At 30.4% G+C, this 24,572-nt stretch overlaps 1 protein-coding gene across 5 annotated transcripts; it reads left to right on the forward strand.

Moving 5' to 3' along the window:
• Positions 1–23,767, forward strand: LOC123263376 (serine/threonine-protein kinase 26). Of its 5 annotated transcripts, none has more exons than XM_044726088.1 (6): positions 1–360; positions 437–911; positions 20,062–20,286; positions 20,844–21,167; positions 21,254–22,362; positions 23,136–23,767. In XM_044726088.1, the coding sequence occupies exons 2-6, from the start codon at positions 897–899 to the stop codon at positions 23,143–23,145; spliced, it is 1,683 nt and encodes a 560-aa protein (XP_044582023.1). In that variant the 5' UTR covers positions 1–360; positions 437–896; the 3' UTR covers positions 23,146–23,767. The 5 variants fall into 5 exon arrangements, with proteins under 5 accessions (XP_044582023.1, XP_044582022.1, XP_044582024.1 ...); XM_044726087.1 differs by having other exon boundaries at positions 1–356; XM_044726089.1 differs by lacking the exons at positions 1–360; positions 437–911 and adding exons at positions 2,499–2,548; positions 3,282–3,438.
• The last annotated feature ends 805 nt before the right edge of the window (positions 23,768–24,572 follow it).

The raw sequence follows: 24,572 nt of genomic DNA on the forward strand, positions 1-24,572 counted from the left end.
GATTTTTACGTATGTACCACAAAATCATGATGGCACTATTCTGTTTGTGGTTATTTAATCAACGGTAAAATATGTGAAAAAAAAAAGATTGATACATAAATAATCTTTTTAACGACTTAGCATTGAAAAATTCACTTATTGAATTTAACAAAATTTAATTAGCGTGATCAGAGATAACTTACAATTCGTAGATATTTAATGCTAAACTACTTTCGTAATAGTGACATAAGTTCTATCGATGATTAAGATAAGGTAGATATAAAATTCTTTCTTAGAGAGGTAGATATTCAATATGAAGTAATTATAAAAATATAAAAACCAATGAATTGTAAATCATAAAAGCAATCATAAAATTCGTGAGTATGTAATATACAAATATACAATATATAAAATACAAAAGACATAATCAGTTGGTGGCAACGTACTTTTTTTTAAGGAAAAGCAGCAAAGTGGTGTTGGCCTATCGGGGGGTCAAGGTGCTCTCCGACTTGGTCTTGTGACGTGTGTGTCGCTAAGGGCTGTCAGAAGTCAAAGGAAATAATAAAAACAATATTTAACTTGGTTGCAGTTGTCTCGTATCCGTTGAGTAACGGCGTGTGTATTCTATTTTTGTTTTAACCTCGATGCGTCGTTTTATTAGTCGTCAAGGTGGAGGACGACCACGAAAAAGTAACGTCACCTGGAAGTAGCAACAACGTCAACGCCGTTAGTTTAGACGGCGATATTAATTACAACGACTGCAGCAACGATCGTGAAATAAATATTAACGCATTATACTCAAACTATTACATTAACATCACTAAGAGGACACATCTTTTCTGGATCCAAATTTTAAAGTGGGCCAAGGAGGTGCAGGAAGCACCACCCGAGAACCACACGGAATTATAACAAAAAAGATGGCCTTCAACGAGGTAAATATTTTATTTTGTTTCCCAAGTTCAAGCATATGTCCTAACCTCACCCCCTTCAGAATAAATTGGCAAATAGTCAACTTTTATCTTGTAGTGAAACAGGAAATTATAAACAAAAACGTTATTTTATTTTATATTTAGTTGATTTAATAAAAATTTTAGATATGACAAACCAATATTTGCGCATCATAATATACAATCGCGTTCATTAATTTGAGTCGGTTTCTATGTTTAGGGATTTATTGCCAACCCTAAATTTGGAGGATTCTAAACTCTAAAATTTGAAAATCATAAATTTTTCCATTTGTAAAATAAGCAAAATGTAAAAAATAATATCTCTTAAATGTTAGATACAGTGCGCGTCATTGATTCATACCGGTTGAAAATTTGATGGTAAAATAGAAAAATCAAAATTTCGACATCTGTAAATAAAGAAATCAATAAAAGGAAAATCTTTATAAGCATCAATTTAAACAAAATTGAAAAAATAATGCACTGAAAATAAATAACTCAGAATATCAATCACGATTAAAATAAAAATTAAAAACATCAGTAATTAAAATAATTACACTTTACAAAATAAATAATAGTAAATTTATAATATTAAAAAAAAAAAAAGACAACAAGATTAATTTTTTTTCAAGTTTTCCAATAACTATTTCAATTTAACATCAACTATTACTCTTAAAAAGTAAAAAACTGGGCTCTTTACTTTACATTATTCTATGTCAGATTTGTCGCATGGAACTTTACTAACCGAATGAAAATTATTCTTCAAAATATTCAAAAGTCGAGAATTCAAATATTTGAGCAAACAAATACTTTGTGAATAAAATGGCGTTGAAATATTATTTTTAGCGATTTCTAAGGTTTGTTCTACAAGTCAACTATACAAACTTTATTTTCTGCAATTTTTTTATTAGTATGCTCGAGGTCAAGACGGCAAAAACAAGAAAACTAAATCGTAGCAAAAAGCGTGAATAAAGTATCTTTAAAAACTACAAAATTGATCAAGTAGTTTCGAAATTTTTCAAATAATGATAAAAAAAAGGTCTTTCACGTTTTCAGCATCCTGAATTATCACAATATTTTGATATTGTTCGCAGAGTCAACCGGTTTTCATAATAACAGTTTTTTTTTTTCAAGTTCTTACCTACGTAAAAAGAAGAAAATCTATCTGTCGAAAAGTATAGTTTAAACTTCAAAAGTAAGAAAAAACAAATTTAAATTAAAATCGTCTACTTCTGCAAGAGGGTTAAAAAAAGATTTTATGCGCCGACGCTCAACCCTACCAATATACGGGAAATATGAAAGAGTAGGGAAAGTCTCGGGAAAAGTGTTGTTCAATTAAAGGGATGCTGGTCTACACGATTTCAGTCGTCGCGCGACGCTTTAGCAGACTATTAAGTACACCCGACTTGTTGATTAATTGAATTAGTTATTAGTATAAGTGTTTTTAAAGAATTATAATTTTAATTTTTTTTACAACACTGACTGAAAATATTAATAATCATACAAAAAAATATAAAATCATAGAATTTGTAAATTTCATACCTATAAGTGTTTTCTTTATTGTTAAAGCATACGACTATCCGAACAATTGGAAGACTTGAAAAGAACTATTGTGTTTTAAATAAGTATTTAACCTCTAAGATTTTTAATCAATATTAAATAATTCAATAACTTCAATTATGAGCAAAGATAATGATTTCATCAATATCAATCTAAATGTTTGATGTTGATAAATAAAATTAAATTTTTGTGATCAGGTCGTTGGCTTATTTCTCATTACGTTCTCACTCTTTTTCTCTATCTTTTAATCATTCTCGTGTCTTGGATTGATATCACACTCTATTCATGTGACTTTACAAGTAGACTATCGATCTCAACGATTAACTATACAGAAGACTATTTTTAGAGAGGAGCAAAGCGACTGTTGAACAAATTCAATCGTATTACTACGCGTTTTGAAAATAAACTAATATAAATAAAGCAAAAAAAAGTAATATCGATTTAAAATAGTTCTTTAGTATGATGAGATGAACAAAGCTTTGAAAGCTGAAGTATAAACATAAGTTATTCTATTTTGATAATTACTTGTCGATATGTCATTGTAGCTGTTCATTTAAAAAATATATAATATGATAAAAGTTACGATAGAATAGTAATCAAAAAATGTCGATAGGCTTTAAACAAAATAGTTTGATTTTGTTTACTATTTATTTTTAAGACCATTGTTTCTTTATATATGAAACAATATTATCTTATATTTTTTGTTGACAAAATTGAATAAATTCCATTGAAAAAGACAATGTTTGCCGCGATGGTTCTTCACAAACATACTAAGCAAAACAGTAAATTCAATTTTAGTAAATATCGTAATTCAGGAAAAAATCATGCGTCAAGTTTTCAGAGTAATAAGAATAACAACAATAATACTAATAATAACAATATGACTAAAAACAATGTTAGTGATGATAATATTAATGTCAACTACATAACTAACAATAATCATTTAAACTCAATGGTAAGTTTCTGTAAATAGTCTATCAATTTTTCACGGCTAGTTTACTGCAATATTTTTTACGTATCACGATTAGCTACAAGTATTTTTAACTTCCCGCTAAGAAAATCGAAGATTTTCAAAAATCGGGAAGTTATTGTTTTCACCCCGTTTAGCAAAAATCGAGTTTTCATCAGATCTCGACGTTTTAAGGTCATAGGAAGCTTCCCTGACTACCCCCGCGATGTTGTCACTGTGTGTGTGTGTGTGACTCGCATATAACTTTTGAACGACTAAACCGATCGGAATCTACTAAACGGCGTTCTAAAGAGTTCCCTCAAACTTAGATTTCCTGTGAATTTGAACCGATTCGGGCCGATAGATTTTGAGAAATTTTGAAAAATCTCAAAAAAAATAAGAAAAAAATTTTTCTTGAAAGTGGTTTTTTTGGAATAACTTTTAAACGGCTTTATCGATTAAATTCAAAAACTAATCCGCCCTTAAGCTTGAAAAACCACGTCGATCGCCACCAAGCTGGTCGAAATCGGTTGATTCGTTCGAAAGATATCGTGAACGAAAGAAAACCGAAAAAAGTGTTTTTTCGGGATTACTCCGAAATTTTTGGTTCGATTAATTAAAATCTGAACAGGTTGGCAATAGCCTGGTCGGCTCGGTGCTCGCTTTTCGAAAGAGTGGGACCCGGGTTCGATCCCAGCACGCACCAATATTTTTCAGTGATTATAATTAAAAATATGTGCGTTACGTTACGTAGCCAGCCTCTGGAAGTGGCAGAGATAGCCGGGCGGTACACGTCTGACTTGGGCGATCACACATTTTAAGCAACAACTTGAATGGGTGACCACTCTAGTCGGTCCACGGCCGCAATGATAAGGCAGAGTTAACTAAGCAGAATGATAAGGCTTAGGGTGTAAAAGGGCGTTATTACGCCTGTACACTAGAAATCCGTATATAAATAATCAATTAAAATCTGAAAATAACTCATGAGGATGATAAAACTGCGTCGAATGCCGCCAACCGCGTGAAAATTGGTTGATCCATTCAAAAGTTATTGCGGTTTGAAAATTCCAAAAATAGTGTTCTATGAAACTTCTATCAGACTTTTGAGCTGGGAGAGCTCAAATGCATAGAAATATTATTTCTTTGAACTCGGCGAGCTCAAAATATCACATAAATTATATTTTAAGCTCGAAAATCTCAAAAATGTCATAAGTACAATTTTCACCGCCCAGGAATAGAATTAGCGGGAAGTTACAGGGATGGCCTTTAGGGTGAACCGTTTTTCTAATTTTTTTTAGTTAATAATTATCTGAGCTTTACTTAATTAGGAAATAATTGGAATAAAAATTTATGAAATTCTTGTATTTCACCTTGCAGTCAATTTGTTTTCCGCATCCATTCGTAATGTGACAAATTTGCTTCAAAATTGATTTAAAAAAATTTTTCTTAGTCTGACCAAACCCTTCAAAACGTTTACTCCAAATCAGTTATCAAATTTTTTGCAAGTTTCAAGCTTAGATAGGTAAAAGAAGTTAATTGGAAATTATATTTTCTCAAAGTATTCAATTCACCACAATCATTTTCAGATTTTCGAGCTAAATACAAATTTGAAAAGATAAAAAATTCCGTTAAATTGAAAAAAAAATCCCAATAATGTAACAATTTTACTGACAATCAGTCAATTCATCAAAAAGTAATGACGCATTTACGAACACATTCATGGATGTCACAAATTAATTCTTCAAATTCAAAATAATTAAGAGCTGAATCTTACTTCGGTCTATTCAAAATTTTATGAAATAAAAATGAAGAGATTTTGATAGATAAATAATGGGATGATGTAAAATCATAAGCTATAGTCATCAAGTGCAAAAATATAAATAAATCAGTATCACGAAAAACGAAAAAACGTCCGAGTCAATGAATGTTTTTGTAACTTAGTTATTAGTAACTTGGTTATTTGTGATTTAAAAAAAAAATACATTTTAATTTTCAAAGAATTTTTTGGATTCTGAATCCGAAACCAATAGAAATGAAATCTCTTGTTAGTCCAGAAGAAATCGGCGCATGAGTCCCGAAAACTATTCCACCTCAATTTTTTTATGCGATCCTCTTCAAATTGCCCTACTGATGATATAAATGCATGTTGCCATGGGGCAACCCGGTGCCATATTTTTTAAACCGAAATTGTTTAAACAATTGCAAGGAATTGTTATTTTTCAACCGGACAGATTTTTTTAAATTCTTTATTGAAATACCAATAAAAAAGGTCCAATGACTTTTCACGATAAAGTTAATATTTTTAAAGATATGAATTTTTAAAGGTTCGAAAAATCTCAAATTTGGGTACTTTCGACCCATGAAAATATATTAAAAAAAAAAAATAATGTATAAGTAATATTTTTTTTTTAATTCTCTATACAATAGTTAATAATATTGTTAATAGAGATTTAAAAAAATTTCATTGTTTATATCTGTTTTTTAATTGTTAATTTCGCGCGGTCACAAGTATGCGTCGCTTACCTTTAAGTATCGCTGTCTCTCTGACTCATGCGTTGCATCGGCCTCTCTGTGTCTTAAATCATTATTTATTATTTATCTTAAAAACTATCAACTTTATCAAGATTGTTAAAGAGAGCAATGTTATTAATAATTAAATTTTCTACAATTTGTTTTTAATAAATTTTTTTCTGAAATCAATTTTTCAAAAGTTATGTTATTTAAGCAGAAATCGGAACATGTAATTAATAGTATATTTTATTAGTTTATATTACTTTCTGTTATTATCATAGCAATTTAAAAAAAAAGCTTTAGAAATGATAAAAATCAAAGAAAATCGTGATGCTTTAGTCCCTCTTGGCAATGGCTTAGAATTAAGTGGTAAGGGGTTGAAAGATTTAGAAACCTTGTATTTTAATATTTTGGATAAAAATGGTAGCACCGCGGATGAAGCTATTAGACAAATAATTTTTCCTCGTTGCTTTGGCACTAATATTAATCTATCTAAAATTCCGTGCACATCAGATGCCTTGCAATTGCATGCACTTAGAGCTTCTGCTCAAACATACATTTGGAAAAATGCATTGAATCCCCAAGATAAAACATTAGATTTTACGAATTTCGGCTACAAATTAAAGAATGGTAATTTGCTACCTTTATTTATGGACAAAAGCCCATTCCCAACTAATTAGTTGCATACTTTTATGTGATTGTGATTCAGAAGACTGCGGCTGCCTAATTTCAAAACACAGTAATTGACAATTTTAAGATTTTTAAAAATTTTTCTTATTAAAAAAAGTTTGCGCACCTAATTGATAAAAAATTTGATTTATGAATAGAAAATACTTGAATATAAATATTTTTAAGAAAAAATATTTAAAATTAAGGTCAAAAAGTTATAATAAATGCAGCCATACTAAAAAAAATTAGGTATAACAATTTTGCTTTTACTGTGTTTTAAAATTGGGCAGCCGACTGTAAGAATATAATATATAAAAATGATGTTGATAATAAATGAATAATTATTTTTAAATCTTGTTTTATTATTTCATACTTCTCCATCTATAACCTTCGTTTGAAGAAGTTATTCAATGTAATTAAGGTAAAAGATTCAGTTATTGACAATTTTATTTTAGTTAAAATAAAAAACAAATTAATTCTAATAAATTAATAAATATAATTTTTTAATTATAAATTTTAAGATAATTGGTTTTTTGAGAACATTTCATTCCTTTAATTAGAATAAAATTGCAAGTGTCAAACAACTAGGCCAGTGTCAATAACTGGGTCTTTTACCTTACTTTCTGTTTTAGTTACAAAAAAGTATTATAAACTAATAAAATATACTATTAATTACATGTTCCGATTTCTGCTTAAATAACATAACTTTTGAAAAATTGATTTCAGAAAAAAATTTATTAAAAACAAATTGTAGAAAATTTAATTATTAATAACATTGCTCTCTTTAACAATCTTGATAAAGTTGATAGTTTTTAAGATAAATAATAAATAATGATTTAAGACACAGAGAGGCCGATGCAACGCATGAGTCAGAGAGACAGCGATACTTAAAGGTAAGCGACGCATACTTGTGACCGCGCGAAATTAACAATTAAAAAACAGATATAAACAATGAAATTTTTTTAAATCTCTATTAACAATATTATTAACTATTGTATAGAGAATTAAAAAAAAAATATTACTTATACATTATTTTTTTTTTTTAATATATTTTCATGGGTCGAAAGTACCCAAATTTGAGATTTTTCGAACCTTTAAAAATTCATATCTTTAAAAATATTAACTTTATCGTGAAAAGTCATTGGACCTTTTTTATTGGTATTTCAATAAAGAATTTAAAAAAATCTGTCCGGTTGAAAAATAACAATTCCTTGCAATTGTTTAAACAATTTCGGTTTAAAAAATATGGCACCGGGTTGCCCCATGGCAACATGCATTTATATCATCAGTAGGGCAAATTGAAGAGGATCGCATAAAAAAATTGAGGTGGAATAGTTTTCGGTACTCATGCGCCGATTCCTTCTGGACTATGTGTTTTTGACGCCATAAATGTACTTAAATGTGTATCTTATAAACAATTATGAGTTAGAAAACAAACATCAACAAAATTTCTTCAAAGGATTAATAGAAACTTATTCGACAAGATTTAGCTCAATTCATTATATTTTTCTGAATTGTGAAACCAATGAATGGCTCCTATACACGTATATAGTAAATAGTATCATAACATTTTCATCGCATATAATGTAATGTAAATAAATTAAAAAAATCGAATCATACTGTAAATCTATGCCTCTCTAGTCGGAAATAAGTCTATTTAAATTGATTTTGCACCAGACTTGGATGATGAGAAAAATTTTGCGTTGCAAATTGTGATAAGGAGCCAATGTAATGTTAAAAGTATAGCGCTCCCATTCTCTACCGGATTGTGAGACGTCCAATTTAACTCAAACATCGTTTTTATTTAGCATTACGGTATTAAATGTCAATGTATAGCATTTAATAAAAAGAAAACGTTCCAAATCTATAAGCAGATGTGTAATATTGGGAAATCATTCACTTAAATACGCTACCTGACAGATCAAATGCGAACTACTCTATGCAGGTCGAGTATAAACAGCTAATGTCATATAATATGCCGAAGCTGCAGTTGAAATTTGTTGAAATTTTTTTTTTAATTTTAGAATAATGAAAACTTTTTTTCAGATGTAATTTTTTTAGAATGACTTTTAAACAGCTTTACCGACCGATTTTAAAAACTAATCAGCTCTTAACATCAAAAAACTACGTTGATTGCCGCCAGACCGGTCAAAATCGCTTGATTCATTTGTGAGATATCGTTGACGAAAAAAATCGAAAAAAGCGTTTTTTTCAAACAAATTCCGAAATTTTTTATCTGATCGATTCTCGGTTTGAAATTCATCGTAGAATTCAAAAAAACTGCATCGACTGTTGTCAACTACGTGATAATCGGTTAACTCGTTTAAAAGTTATAGCGGATTGAAAATTTAAAAATTACATAAAGATTTGTTATTCAACAAATTAAATAACATCGGGTAAAAGATCCCATTAGTGGCGGGGACCCCATTACTGACACTTTCTTTGATTTTGGTACTTATTCAATTAATTAAATCATTAATTTCAATAATGAATAAATTATTTATAATCTTTAAGACTTTTAGATCAAAAAAATTTTTAATTTTTATTCCAAGTAGTGCATTTTTTCATTTAAAGAAAAAGTGCCCCTAATAGGGGTTAAAGGTGCCACTAATGGGGTCTTTTACCTTAAATAAAGAAAATCTCATATCACATGAAATCTACCTTCCATTTCGGGTGAGGTCGAATGGCATTTTTTCTATTATAATCATTCTTAAATGATTTTCAAGAAAAATATAAAAAAGATTTTAGATTTCCATCGCGAGAAGTCAAATATTTTCAGAGCTATCTTTTAAATATTTAAAATTTTTTTTTATAAAAACCAAAAACTTGTTGCTGACTTTTTTAGCAGTTTTTTTTTTTTGCATATAATCTACTGTCAGATGACACATGAAGAATTTCATTAAGACGTATTGTATTAAAGTACTTGATGCACTTAGTTCTAGATTAAAGTACTAGATGCACACACTATATATAGTTCATTGAAAATTTTGTAACGGGCTGTTTTTACTTACCGCTCATTGTCCCCTTTATTAATCTAAATAAAAGCAATATAATAAATAAATGATTCTAAATTAACAAGGGCGCCACCAGGATTTTGTATCTCGGTTCCTGGAACCGGAAACCAGAGCTGAGCTTATAATCTACAGGGAGAGAGAGTGGAGGAAGGTGATCTGAAAGAAATAAATTTTTATTTAACAAAAATGACCGGTATTTATTTAACAACAAAATAGAATAACAACTCGTGCCCTTACACGTACACCACTCACTTACAACTAACTTAACACTACCGTTTATAACTACCGGAGGATTTCGGGCTAAAACCGTCGCCTCAACTCAGTGCTAGTTCTCTACTCGGCAATTCATCAACAAGTAGAAAACGTCGCACCAAGACTCGATTACCCTACTCGGCAATTCATCAACAAGTAGGGGTCGTCCAAAAAAAATTTCTAATCCCACAGTACCCTCATACGGAGCGTCTATACTGCGGTTTCTAACTTACTACCGCTGTACCCCACTTGGCGTCTACACAACGGATTCTAAAGTGTATTAATTACTCTACTCGGCAATTCATCAACAAGTAGAGATCGTTACAAAAATTCTTAATCCTGACGGTACCCTCTTATGGAGCGTCTATACCGCAGTTTCTAACTAAGTCGCGCTGTCCACCGGACCCTCACGCTCTATGCCAGCGAAACACCTCGCAAACGGACTGCTCGCTTGCGAAGGAACGCTGATAGCATTCACACACACATAACCCACGCGTCTCACACACACACTGACTCTAGTTTACTAGCTCACGCATATACTCCACACTATCCTTACGTCGCGCTGTCCACCGGACCCTCACGCTCTATCAAAATTCTTAATCCTGACGGTACCCTCTTATGGAGCGTCTATACCGCAGTTTCTAACTTACTGCCGCTGTACCCCACTTGGCGTCTATCCCGACTAGAAATTTCAGTGAGGCAGTGATTTGGCGCAAGTAAGGCATGCCGAATTCCAAACTTGCAGTAAATGAGGCATCCAAACCAGGCCGAAGTTTGGGATGTAACGCAGTTGCGAGGCTCAGCCTAACTTGGCTTCCTGATTAGGTTGCAGTTTGGAAACCAAATTCGAAACGAAGAATCCAAATCTAATTCTTTCTTGATTTTTAGCTTTTTTATTATCAAGCGAAAATTAATAAAAACAAATGCTTATTTTTTTATCTTCTTTTACTATTTTAAATATAAATATTAAATTTAGGACTAAATTTTTTAAATATTTCATGAATAAAAAAGAACAAATTCTTTGTTGCTTTTATTTAATATTATTTTTATTATTTAATTTTATTTTTTCTGTAATTTTTTTTTTTTGTTTTTTGGAGCGTTTTTTAATGTGAAGAGATTTTTTTGATTGGTAGATTTGATAAGTCAAAAGGGAAGGAGATGATGGAGGAGTTAGATACACTAATCACACATAACACTTAACTTTACTTCACACTCGCCTTAATAGTAATTATAATTAGTAATTATTAATTATTAAAAATCGTACATGTCGAACGCGAGACTCGAACACGGTACCCGACGCACGAGGGCCCTATACCATACCGCGACGCTACGCCGATGATGAGCGACCTCTTACTTCAAGATACTTATAAGCACAACCAATGTTTGGCTTGCCTAATTTAAAACAAATAAGATTCGAATTGGGCTAGCCTAAGTTCGGAAAGCCAAGTTCGCTCCAAACTAGCAAAACTCAGGTTATCGTTACTTGAAACCAGTTCGGCGTTCCCATGATATATCAGACTTAAGGAATCCATGAAACTTTCCTAGTTACGTTCAAATATGGCAAGCCAAACATTTCGTTCTGCCTACCTTGGTTTTTATGAGGTACAACCTAGGCAAGCCTAAGTTAGGCAAGCCAAACTTGCCCCGAATTGGTTCTTCGGCATATGCCTCACCGAAATTTCTAGTCGGGTACATGAGACACCATGTTTATATGTACAATACACAAATACTCTCATAAATACACACTTTTATATGTATAGAACTAAAAGGCTTAACCTTGGAAAGACTTAAAGCCAAATATCTTCTCCCACTCCGTTTTAGAGTACTTTGGCAAGAAACGCCGAAGTTCGTCAAACGTTTGGAATGCCTAACTTGCAGGAAATGATAAAATCCAAAGGTCTACGGAAGTTCGGTTTGCCAAACTTAAAAGTAATTAGGGCCATCTATGGTAAGACGAAGTTTGGCGAATGTTTGGAATACCTAACTTGTAGGAAATTATAAAATCCAAAGGCTTACGAAAGTTCGGTTTACCAAACTTAAAGGTAATTAGGGACATTTATGGCAAGCCAAACTACGGCAAATCTTTGGTTATCGTTACTTCCAGCTAGTCAGGCATTCCAAAGGTTCGCCGAAGTTCGGCTTGCCATAGATATCCCAAATTACATGCAAATTTGGCATGCCAATCTTCGTTTTGCCTAACGTGGATTTAAGAAGGCGCAAATTAGGCTTGCCTAAGTTAGGCAAGCCAAACTTGCCCCTCACTAATTCTTCGGCATTCCTCACTACAATTTCGAGTCGGGATACAACGGCTTCTAAGATTGTACGAGTTACTCTACTCGGCAATTCATCAACAAACAGAGAACGCGTACACTCACATACACATATCCCGCACGATCTTCACACACATAACCCACGCGTCTTCACACACATAACCCACGCGTCTTCACACACACCCTGACTCTACTTTACTTTTATTTTCCGGATTACAAAATTACTCCAAAAATGACAACATTAATTTTTACTACTAATTTTCAGTCATTAGCACGCAATTAAATTATGAATTATTTGCACGATTAATAAAACAATTTCTCGATAACTCCGTATTAAAATCGACGCCTAAACTTATTTCGAAATTATCACGAGTTTAATACTCAGCACATTAAATTAATTCTAAGAATATTCTTTATAAAATTAACTAAACCTTCTCGGACGTAATCCACACTGACAAATAGTTTTACAAAGACTTTTATCGGAATGATGATATTGTTATTGACAAATTTTCCAGAACGTTCGACGCATAATTCAATGCAATTTTTGCTCGAAATTTAATTATTGATTATATAAAATATTATTATAAAATTCCATCCATTGATTTAGCTAATGATAAATTCCCGAAATTAATATCCACGTAATTAATTACACGGAAAGAAATACATTGCGGATATCACTATGTCACTATGGGTGTGAACACTATACTGTATGGTTTAGAAGATTTTGATTCGATATAAAAATCGTCAGCATAGATGATTTGGCTATGGTGGGAATAGTAACATCAACAATAGTTATAGCTGATACGCCAATGTCACTATGGGTGTCAGACCCATAGTGACTGGCGACATTTACGATGCTCCTGGCAGAACAGTCTATCCGTTATTGCTATATCTCTTATGCTGATATTAGAGTAGTAACAAAATTAGTTTAATTAATTGAATGGGTTATGCACTGATAGAAGGATTTATTAACTGTTAATAATTTAATTTATTTGAAGACAATTATTTAATTTATTAAATTTTAATAAATATTTTTTAACATTAAATAAATATCTATTTGGGTGGAAAGTACATTTGTTAATAGTTAATAAGTATTTATTAATAGTTAAGAAATATTTATTAACAATTAGTAAATATTTTGTAGAGTGAATTTGTTTCGCTTGCAATTTGCAATGTCATATGATATAAAGAAAAGATGGCTTACAAATAAAAATCATCTTTATAAATTATTTGCATTAATTATATTACATTATAATAACATTTATTATAAAATACCAAATTTTATCATAGCTCATAATTATCTTTTATATTTTTAAATATTAAAAACGTTAATTTATTTAGTGAATTTAATTATTATCATGTATTCCAGCTATAGGGTTATAAAAAGTGTCAAAAGGAAATTGCTATTTTTACTTTTTATTTTAAATAAATATTCGTTAACAGCTAACAAATGTTCATTAACCATTAATAAATATTTTTAACAGTTAATAAATTGTACTAAACAAATTACTTATTAACTGTTAATAAATATTTGTTACCTGTTAACAAATATTTATTAACATTTAATAAATAATTTATAAACTGTTAATAAATATTCATTTAATCCTATGATGTTAAAAAATCATTTATTAACAGTTAATAAAGCTTATTAAATATAAACAAATTCTTCTATCAGTGTGTTCGATGAAAAATATTTAAAAATTTTGCATTAAACTAGTTTAATGTTACAATTAATTTCAAAGTAGTTTTACTAATTTATGAATTTTTATGTCGGTACAATAGTTGTACCCATGAAATATTGGCCGTAATTCGATAGAATTATTGATTGTCGCGCTAAGTAATATCGCGGGAAAAACTAGTAGCATTGCGACATCTGCGATGCACTATGAGGCTGGCGGCAATGCTGTCACGTCAAGCCTCCTATGCGCCCGTGTAATAGACGCAAAGATTTTGGTACCATACAGTAAGATAATATATAAGAAGGTATTCCAATCCTGCAATGCATGATGGGAAATGTGTCAAGCGGTCGCGCCACCACGAGTGTGTCAGACACACTAACCGGCAACTAAAGTATTTTCATGCTAACTCTCGCAATAATAATAAATTTTATTTAATAAATAATCATTGCATAAAAAAATTATTTTCACCCTCTAACAATAATAATAAATAATCATAATTAAATAAAAACCTTTAAATAACTTTTTTTATTGCATCCGTAAATTCTCCGGTTAAACCGGTTTTTCCTAAACGCAGTTTATGATTTACCTCTCACATCAGTACGTTAAGCTCTATTGTGGCGCCTACACTTTTTGATAACTTTTCATTTACCAAGTCCGGGTTCAAAACTCGGCAATTCTAATTTTTTTTTTTTTTTTTTTTTTACAATTATTCTATATTTTTATTATTCCAATAGATTCTCAGGTCTTATACTGAATGTGTTATTATTATTTATTAATTATTAGTAAAAATAATTAGATTAGAGCTCTTCTAATAACAGGTAAGTAATTAGTATGTATACAGTCATTTTAATTTATTGAAACAAGTACTTTTTTTTAAGTTTATTGTGTAAAATATATGAAATTATTATTGATCAAATCAACAAATTTAACGTATTACAATAGAAAATATGATGGACAGTATATATAGATAAAATATATTTATTCCAAGGACTAATATATGTATAAAATATTGTCACCCAGCAAGTAACTTTTAAAAATTGAAAGCCTCAATTTTATTGAGAAAGAAGAATAAATAATGTAGTATAATTAACTTATTTACGGACGGTTTTTGTTGACGTGCGCATATATGCGCTCTTAGAGCTGAAGACTGCAACATTGGGATTATTAGGTTGCACCTATAACGTCATCTTATTAGGTGACGGAATGGTAGTTACGGACAATGTCTCGGATAGCTTAACTGGTAGAGCCTTTGGCGCGTAACCAAATGATCCGGGTTCGAGTCCCGGTCTGGGCTGTCTGAATTATTTTTTCGGTTACCGAAAAATTCCTACTGAGTAAGGTCCCTCCTCCCCCCTTTATCCTTTATTTCCCCAGTTCCCAAATTTGTCTTTAATGACAAATTTAGCTATAAATTATGGCTTTTGTAATGATTTACACATAAAAGTGTTAAATATTTAACACAAAAATTTTTAACGCAAAATATTTTGACACAATGACGCAAAATTTTTTACTGTGTATATTAGAGTGATTTATTTGGGACGGCTATGTATTTTTTTTGATCCATTAACATATGGTTCTCTGTAAAGTAAAAAAAAAATTTCTTCAAGGTTTATTCCGCAATTATAATTTTATTGTTTTCTTTTAAAATTGAAGTTTCTTTTAATTAAAACGTATAGGAAATGAAAAATTATTTGTGTGTTCTACAATTTAGCAGCTTTTGACACTACTGCAATGGACCAAGGTGGTAGCTTAAAATAATAACAGACACCTTGAAAGGACTTATCGCCTATCGATATCAACTGATATATTTTGGTATTTTCACGGTATCAAACTCAAACTTTTAATAAATAATCTTATTTTTCGCGTATTCAATAGAACACAGTAAAAAATTTTATGTCACTGCGTCAAAATTCATCGTTAAAAATCATCGTTTTGGCATGGAAAATTAAAAAGTTGATGCTTAGAATAGGACAGAAACTGATACGTCATACGGAACAAATTAATTTTAAAAATAGAACTGCAGTCTATAGTTCGATAAAATTTTTCTTCCAGACTTAAAATATCATTTAAGAGGGCAAATCATGCATGAACAGTTCTTGTCAGCTGATATATGGAGTTTTAATCCTTATCTATTTTAGGCTAGATCAGACATGATTAGACATGGACAGGTCTGATCAGGTCTGAGCGTATTTAATGCTTCAGACATGAACAGGCATGAACAGACAGGAGCAGGCATGAACAGGCTTGATCAGGTCTGAGCGTATTTAACACTCCAGACATGAACAAACATGAACAGGTCTGATCAGGTCTGAGCATATTTAACGGTTCAGACATGAACAGGCATGGACAGGTCTGATCAGATCTGATCAGGTCTGAGCGCATTAAATGCTTCATACATGAACAGGCATGAACAGACATAAGCAGGCATGATCAGGTCTGAGCGTATTTAACACTTCAGACATGAACAGGCATGGACAGGTCTGATCAGGTCTGAGCATATTTAACGGTTCAGACATGAACAGGCACGGACAGGTCTGATCTCATAGATAGATATTTTCCTTCTCACCCTAAAAAATGTTACCGACCGAAATTGCTCCAGTCAAAAGGTACAATTTTTATTAATATTAGAAGTAAAAAATTTGGGTAATTGTTTAGATTCCTGGTTTACAATACTTCAACCTATGAAAATAATATTGAGAATTTTTTTTCGAGCATCACATTTTTTTTTTTGCTAAAGTTCATCAAAAATCTATTGATCAAAAAACAAATTTATCTGAAAATGTTAATTTTTCGATAAAAAAAATTCATTAATAGCCGGTCCACTCTTTTTCTCGCATTGCACTCACTGCGAGAAACGGTACTATCCTTGTTGCACTCATGATTATAAATGAGAATTTAGAAAAAAACGATAATTAAAAAATCTATTGCATAGCAGAGCGTTTTTTTCAAAATTCTTTTTTGTCTAAGAGATAACTATAAAACTGCAATCGTGGGGACCGACTGCTAAAAGATATAGACATCAAAAAGTTTCCATTTTTGAAAAAATTTTCATTTCTACATTTTTTGTTTTTACACAAATTACGCAAATGATTCAAAAAATCGTTAGAGTCAGATGGACATTTTTTATTAATAATTTTCGGTCGACATAAAACTTTTAATAACATCGAAAGCTTTAACTCACTGACAAATTTATTTTCATGATTTTTATTGTAAGTCAGTCGTAAAATATGATAATTTAGAACAAAAAATAAAATGTTCAAATTAAACAACAGCCAAAATCGGAAATCAAAAATAAGATTTTAACCATAAATATATTCTTTAAGCAGACAAATACGAATGCTTTGAATGAAATAGTATTTTTTTTATTGGATTTCAATTGTTACAGTTAAATTTTTAACCGAGACACAATTTTTGCGACAAAAATTCGAATTTTTTGTTCAGATTTGTATCCTTGTAAAATTCGAGAAATGTAAAATTAACTAGCTAACAAGAATAATTTTCTTCACAGAAAATTTTTCTTAATTTAATAAAGGAACAAATAAAAATTATTGATATACTATTTATTAGTCAACAATATCATTTTGATTCTTCTACTTCAAAATAATAAACCATCAGCAAAAGTACCAAAACACATACTTTTTTGTTCTGCCTTTGTCTTCATTACTATAAACTGAAAATTTGCTCGTGTGTTTCTAATATTTGCATAGCCTATCACTATTTTTCTGTTTATTCCATAATGAATTTGATGTAATAAAAATCTTGACTGTCAAAAGTGAAATCTTCTGAATAGAATGGAAACCAATATCACACCTTAAAGAGTAGTGTTAAAAATTAAAAATACGCCACCATATATATAGAATATTATTGTGAATACCGGGTGTTCAATCAGTAAAGTACATTGGTCTCTCTAATATGAGCTCTCTTTATTTTACGTTTATCCTTTTCTTTACAACTTAAATGCTGTTGAGATACTACTATACTGTACTACAATGTGGGCAACAACTCCCGCGTCTTCTTCGAGCGATCGCGGTCCCCTGAGCACTTGTATACCTGGTATACCTGTGCTGCCAGTTGATTTCTAAGCTACTCACGGAATGAGTAGTTTCTGAGCATTTATTAACTGTTTCTGAGCATGTTTATAATTTTTACTTATTTTTTTTATTGGTTTCAGTCGTTAAAAATTTCAGCTAAAATGTAATTATTGTAAAGCACAGTATATTATTATCAATATAACTTAAAGTGAAATAAACATTTTAGTTGAGAAATTATTATTGTATATGTTCAACGTCATAAGTGCGGTCAAATTCACTGTTTTAAAGTATAATATGTGATTAAATATCGAAAAATCGACTTAGTACAATTGTTGATGACATCATTGTTTTTCTTCATTTACGGGATATAGTTTTACTTGAAATTTCAGTTTAAGTTTATATTTTTCAACATCATAACAAATAATCATTCAATTAAATATTTAAATAATTACATAAAAATACATAACAAAAAAACTTTTAATATGTGAAATATGAACTTTTTGTTTTATAAATATTTTATGCATAAATAATATTTTCCAGGATAGTTCGATTATTCAGAGCATAAAATTACTTGTACGACTTCAGTCAATGATAGTTCAGTGTTGAGGTGTACACGCAATGAGTATTCTGTTTTCTAAAATCATCTGGTTTTACTAAATCGGTTTAATATACGATTCTAAGGGCGTGAAATTATTTTTTTATTGACGATTTTTAAACAGTTGTAAATTTAATAGATGTCGAATAAATACAAAAATTGCAGAAGAAGAGTTTTTGAAAATTTGTCGAACGTCGACTACAATCACATCTATGCAATTTTAACTTTATCTTATAAAATTATTTGAAAAAACAAATAGTAAAAACAATATTTTCGATAAATTTATTTAACGATCATAAATTCAATAATTTAATAATTGCACCATACAATCTGTTTACGTACTTTCACCCTGAATAAATTCTTAAAGATAAAAATCATTTCACGCAGAGATTATCACACTATATATTACATAAATTGTTCTATTACATCTATGTATGAGCTGATAAACTCAAAAGTATTACAATCTAAAGTATACAATATATAGATTAATTAATAAAAATGGTGGAATACAAGCAGAAGGTAGCACAATTTGTCGAATAGATTATACTGTGATTATTAATTGAATAAAGACAATTTGTTCATTTTTATTTGAAGAAATAAATAACTTTGAAGTAATAATAATAAAATAATGAGAAACAGTAGTGAAGCTCAACAAACGGCGGTGATTGCACCGCCTTATCTCAACGGATCTGCACAATTTATTTCCGGCGGATATACCGATTATGTATCACGTCAATCCTGGAATCAGTATCATGTTTCACAACAACACTTACATACACAGCAACAACCGAAGACTGGCAGAGGTAGTAGACCTTTTTCTCATCCTCCGCCACCGCCTATTATTCAAAGAAATAATTATCATAACCAAAAGAGTAATTCTCTTCCACGTTCGCATATTAATAGTTCCGGAAGATGCACAACACCATCGGTGAGTCAACGTTCTATCAATAATCGATGACTTTAATCGGTTATTTATTTTTTTTTTTTCAATGTTGATAACTGATAAAAAAAATAAAAATTACTTATGAGTCAAAATGATAGAAAATTTCGAATGATAATAATAGCAAATGATTATTTAAAATGAGATCACATGAGCGCAATGAATGTTAAAACGGTATATTTGGAATTTAAAGAGATTCTCTTTTATTCCGTTCACAGGTGTCTCAGGAAACAGTCCGTGAATGTATTATGGGTCTTAAGTGGCAACGTTGAAAACTTTATTATGAAAGGTTGACATGATGAACATTAATTTTCATGATACTGCAATGAACAGGCATCTGACAATTTTTAGAATTTTTTTAACAAGTAAATTATTATAGAGAAAATTGAAAATAGAAAAAAAAAAACAATTTCACGCGTGAGATATTTTTGTTTTTCATGTATTTTTAGTTTTTTAATTTCACACTTATTTTCACTAGTCATTTAATTTAACTGACATACATGATATTTACAATGAAAGAAAAATAATTGTGAAAAACATTAACTATTTAGAGATTTCACTATTATATTCATTGACGAATCTAAAGAAAGTCAATGCGAATCTTTTTAAATTAAAGATTATGTGATAAATACTAATAATGTTTTAACTCGTAAAATTTTCTGTTGCAGAAGGTTGATCCCGAGCTAATATTTACAAAACAGGAAAGGATAGGAAAAGGCAGTTTTGGAGAAGTATTCAAAGGAATTGACAATAGAACTCAGCAAATCGTGGCTATAAAGATAATTGATTTAGAAGAAGCTGAAGATGAAATCGAAGATATACAACAGGAGATTATGGTGCTGTCGCAATGCGACAGCCCTTACGTCACTAAATATTATGGATCTTATCTTAAGGTTTGCACTAATATAAAAATTTATTCTATTTTATCTTGAAATTTCTTGAAGTTATTTTATTATCATATTATAAACTATTTTATTTCATAAATCATAATCAGTAGTTGATAGTAGAATTTAATCCTTGATAGTGACGCACGATATCGAAAAAAAAGAAATCCTTTAGCCTTGTTCAATTTAATGAGTAGAAAATAATTTTCCAATAATATTTTATTTATACGTTATCTATCGCCTGTGTAGTAATCTTCGTTGGTTGCATATGTTAATCCTGCCAATGGCCTCATCGTTTAACGAGGCATTACAGGGACTGGCCCATCAATGACTTGATATAATTATAACGGTATATATCTGATGGTATGGTTTCCTGCGCCTCGCCTGTTCAATGTGTCTATTTTTTTTATATTACATATTCGATCAATAAACAATTCTATTTTTTCCACTTTTATGATAAAAAAATTCATCTTGATACAAAATTTAAATTCGCATATTTCAAACTTTTTTTTTCAGAATAATTCAATAAATAAAACATATCTTAAAATATGAATTATAATTTTTAGGGTACTAAGCTTTGGATTATTATGGAGTACTTGGGTGGCGGTTCAGCTTTAGATCTCATGAAGGCTGGAAGTTTTGAAGAAATGCATATCGCTGTGATCTTACGTGAAGTACTTAAAGGTCTTGACTATCTTCACAGTGAACGTAAATTACATCGTGATATTAAAGCAGCCAATGTTTTACTGAGCGAAATGGGAGACGTTAAATTAGCTGATTTTGGTGTTGCTGGACAATTGACCAATACGACAAGTAAGAGAAATACATTTGTTGGGACGCCTTTTTGGATGGCGCCGGAAGTCATTAAACAGTCGGCCTACGATTCTAAGGTAAGTCGTTTGTTTATTTTTCTAAAGTTTTTGTTAATTTAAAAAAAAATATATATACATATATAAATTAATTCTCTAAATTTCAGGCAGATATTTGGTCATTAGGAATCACAGCCATTGAATTAGCAAAAGGTGAACCACCGAACAGTGAACTTCATCCAATGCGAGTGCTCTTTTTAATTCCCAAAAACAATCCACCTCAATTGACTGGTAATTATACGAAACAGTTTAAAGAATTCGTGGAAGCATGTTTAAATAAAGATCCAGAAAATAGACCTACAGCAAAGGAGTTATTGAAATTTCAATTTATTCGTAAAGCGAAAAAAAATTCCTATCTGATCGATCTTATAGATAGATATAAAAAATGGAAATCACAACGTAGTGAAGAATCTGAAACAGAAAGTGAAAATTCAGATTCTGAAGAATCTAAGCAAGATAGTGATATGGACGAACCATGGATAATGACTGTTAAGGGGCCGCATGGAGCAAAAACTTCTGTAATGTCGACTTTTGAAGATCAATTGTCCTTATTAAGTCATACTCCCAATCATAGATCAGTAGGCCATAGTCAACAGCAAGTTAAAGCCCACGCAAATGGTAGTGCAAGATCACCACCAAAAGATTCGCCAATAAACAATTATCGTAATGAATCACGTGATTTATTACGTGATGTACAAATGAAACATAATACACCGTCTCGACCTCATGAAGCAGCACCACCACCCCCAGTAGACCTTCGAGAAAATAAAGACAGTCGAGAATCTCGTGATTCACGAGAGCTTAAAGAAATTCGTGATGTAAGAGATAGGGAAAATAATTCTCGTGAAAAAAGAAATAGCAAATCTGATGTATCTACTACACCTATGACTGATCATAAATCAAATGAGGACAAACTACGTCCAAGAAGCTCGCAAGAACCTAAACATTCACGCAGCGCAACGCTTACTACTGTTATTTTTCCAATACTATCAGAGCTTCAAGGCAAGTATCAATTTTCATCAAGGGACAATAAAAGCGATAATGCTGTAACTAGAAATGGTGGATCAATCGATGAGCTGAGAAGTGCCTTTGAACTGGCGGAACGTACCTCGCCAGGCATTAATGAAATTTTCGTTAAAGAAATATTTAAGGCCTTACTTCCAGCAAACCATTCAGATAGCAGACTTTCAATGATAATGGAGAAAATTGCAATACGGTAAATAATATTTATTTTAATATGAGTTAAAGTTTTAGGCCTATTTACGGTCGAGTGACTATTGATTCTATTTCAAACTCAAAGATGGATGGTTCATCTTCCCTTCTGTTCGAGAGCTATATTCTCTCTTCCCATTAGTTCGATGGAAATCCATCGAACTTGAATACTAGTAAAGCTGGAAGCTTGTGGTATCTGTTCGAGTTATAAGGATGTTAATTAAGTGAAAGATAGTGAAAGAAAATTGAAGGAGAGCAAAGACAGACTTTGAAAAAATAAATGGGGTTGGTTACTTACCAAGCCAGGAATCGAACATGGATCTCCCTGATAACATGTCAGGAGCTCTACCAGTTAAGCTACCGGGCCCCTTCCACCATCATCTTTTCTCAGTCTATTCTTATACTCTCGGTACTTTACTTACTCTCTCTTCCCCTTTTCAAAGTCTGTCTTTGCTCTCCTTCAATTTTCTTTCACTATCTTTCACTTAATTAACATCCTTATAACTCGAACAGATACCACAAGCTTCCAGCTTTACTAGTATTCAAGTTCGATGGATTTCCATCGAACTAATGGGAAAAGAGAATATAGCTCTCGAACAGAAGGGAAGATGAACCATCCATCTTTGGGCTTGAATTAGAACCACTAGTCACTCGACCGTAAATAGGCCTAAAACTTTAACTCATATATAATCTGTCGGTCCTAAAGAAAATCATTAATTTATTTTAATTTTACTAAATATTTTGAAACATTAATTTTATTAACTTGTTATCTTTTAGGGATACGTAGGAGCGACAGTTGGCGAAGAAACGCAAGAAACTAAAATTTGAAATTATACTATCTTTATAAAATAGAGACAATTTCTGTATATAATTAGGCAATGCTCAAAGGTGAAATAAGTTATTCATCGAAAGTGCACCGTATGGTTGGAGAAAATTTTAAAAAATAAAACGAACAACAATAATCGTGCCAACGGTCTACCCAAATTTATGCCTACATCAATTCATTATGTTTCAGTGAATTTATTCGTTGGCTATCTGAGGAAGGAAAAAAATTACAAAAAAGACCTGGAATTATTATTTTTATTATTATAATTTTTATTTTTATGCGCGCTTAAAATTTGTTATTTGTGCGCGATAATCGTTTGATTTTTATTATAACTTCACAATTGATGTTAAAACACAAGCGATTACGGCCAAGAGAATATGAGGCACCAGTATTAGGTTTGCTGGAAGCCATGTAAATATGTATGTAGCTTGATAAGATATACTTATTGTTATGATCGATGATTAATTTTTACATAAGTATTAACAAGCATCAGATTTTATTAACCAACAAAAAAAAGAAAAAATATGAAATAGGAAGCATTTTTGACTTCGAATGTAAGAAATAAAATTTACCTTGATTTAAATTTTTTTCCAATCATTGTACTATTTTAATGTTATTTCAGCAATTATTTAATAGGGTGAGAATGTAGAATTTAATCTATGATTCATTTGTGATACTTAATTTGAAAAATTAGAAATAGAAATTTTACGTGAGAAAAAAAATATTTTATATTTTATGATTTCAAAATGAATAAAATATAAATATTTCATACAAATTTTATTAAAACTCTTGGTCACCGTATAAATTTTTATTGCTTACAGTGATAAATGTGTTACGGTAAATAATGAAATTAAGTAATTTCAAATGAAACCAAATTATTTTTTTTTAATTCTCCGGTTATATAATTCATTTAATGTTATAATAAAACTTTTATTCTTGATATTTTATCTATCTCATCACCCTCTATTTAATATTCATACCTATTTGTTAACATAATCGTAAAAAACGACATTAAGATAAATTTCTCTTTTATTTTGTTATATTTTTTGTTGTTAGTATTTTTTTTATTAATTACAATTAATAATGTTAAAATAATAACTCTATTAATATCATAGGTGAAACAATGAATTTAGTCGATTTATTTATTCAATCAAGTATTTTTATTTAAATAAGTAAATTTTTAAAAAGCGATGTAATACTTTATCAAATTAACATTATTGTAGAAAGAAATATCTTTATGTGATTTATGGTTATGGTATAATAAATCTATCAAATATGCATCAATATTTTGTTCTATTATAAAATTATATTTGGAGTAATTGAAAATAACTTTTAAAAAAAATATGAAGCGATTGATAAAAAATAAGTATCTCTGTTACAAATAATAA

The sequence above is a fragment of the Cotesia glomerata genome, linkage group LG4 (genome assembly GCF_020080835.1).
Source record: "Cotesia glomerata isolate CgM1 linkage group LG4, MPM_Cglom_v2.3, whole genome shotgun sequence".
NCBI lineage: Eukaryota > Metazoa > Arthropoda > Insecta > Hymenoptera > Braconidae > Cotesia > Cotesia glomerata.

Excerpts from the sequence above, each read along its gene's own strand:
- LOC123263376 (XM_044726085.1), top strand. The coding sequence starts at position 19,082 with ATGAGAAACAGTAGTGAAGCTCAACAAACGGCGGTGATTGCACCGCCT. Across the intron at positions 20,287-20,843 it reads ATTATGGATCTTATCTTAAG|GGTACTAAGCTTTGGATTAT; the intron begins GTTTGCACTAAT and ends TATAATTTTTAG. Across the intron at positions 21,168-21,253 it reads AGTCGGCCTACGATTCTAAG|GCAGATATTTGGTCATTAGG; the intron begins GTAAGTCGTTTG and ends TCTAAATTTCAG.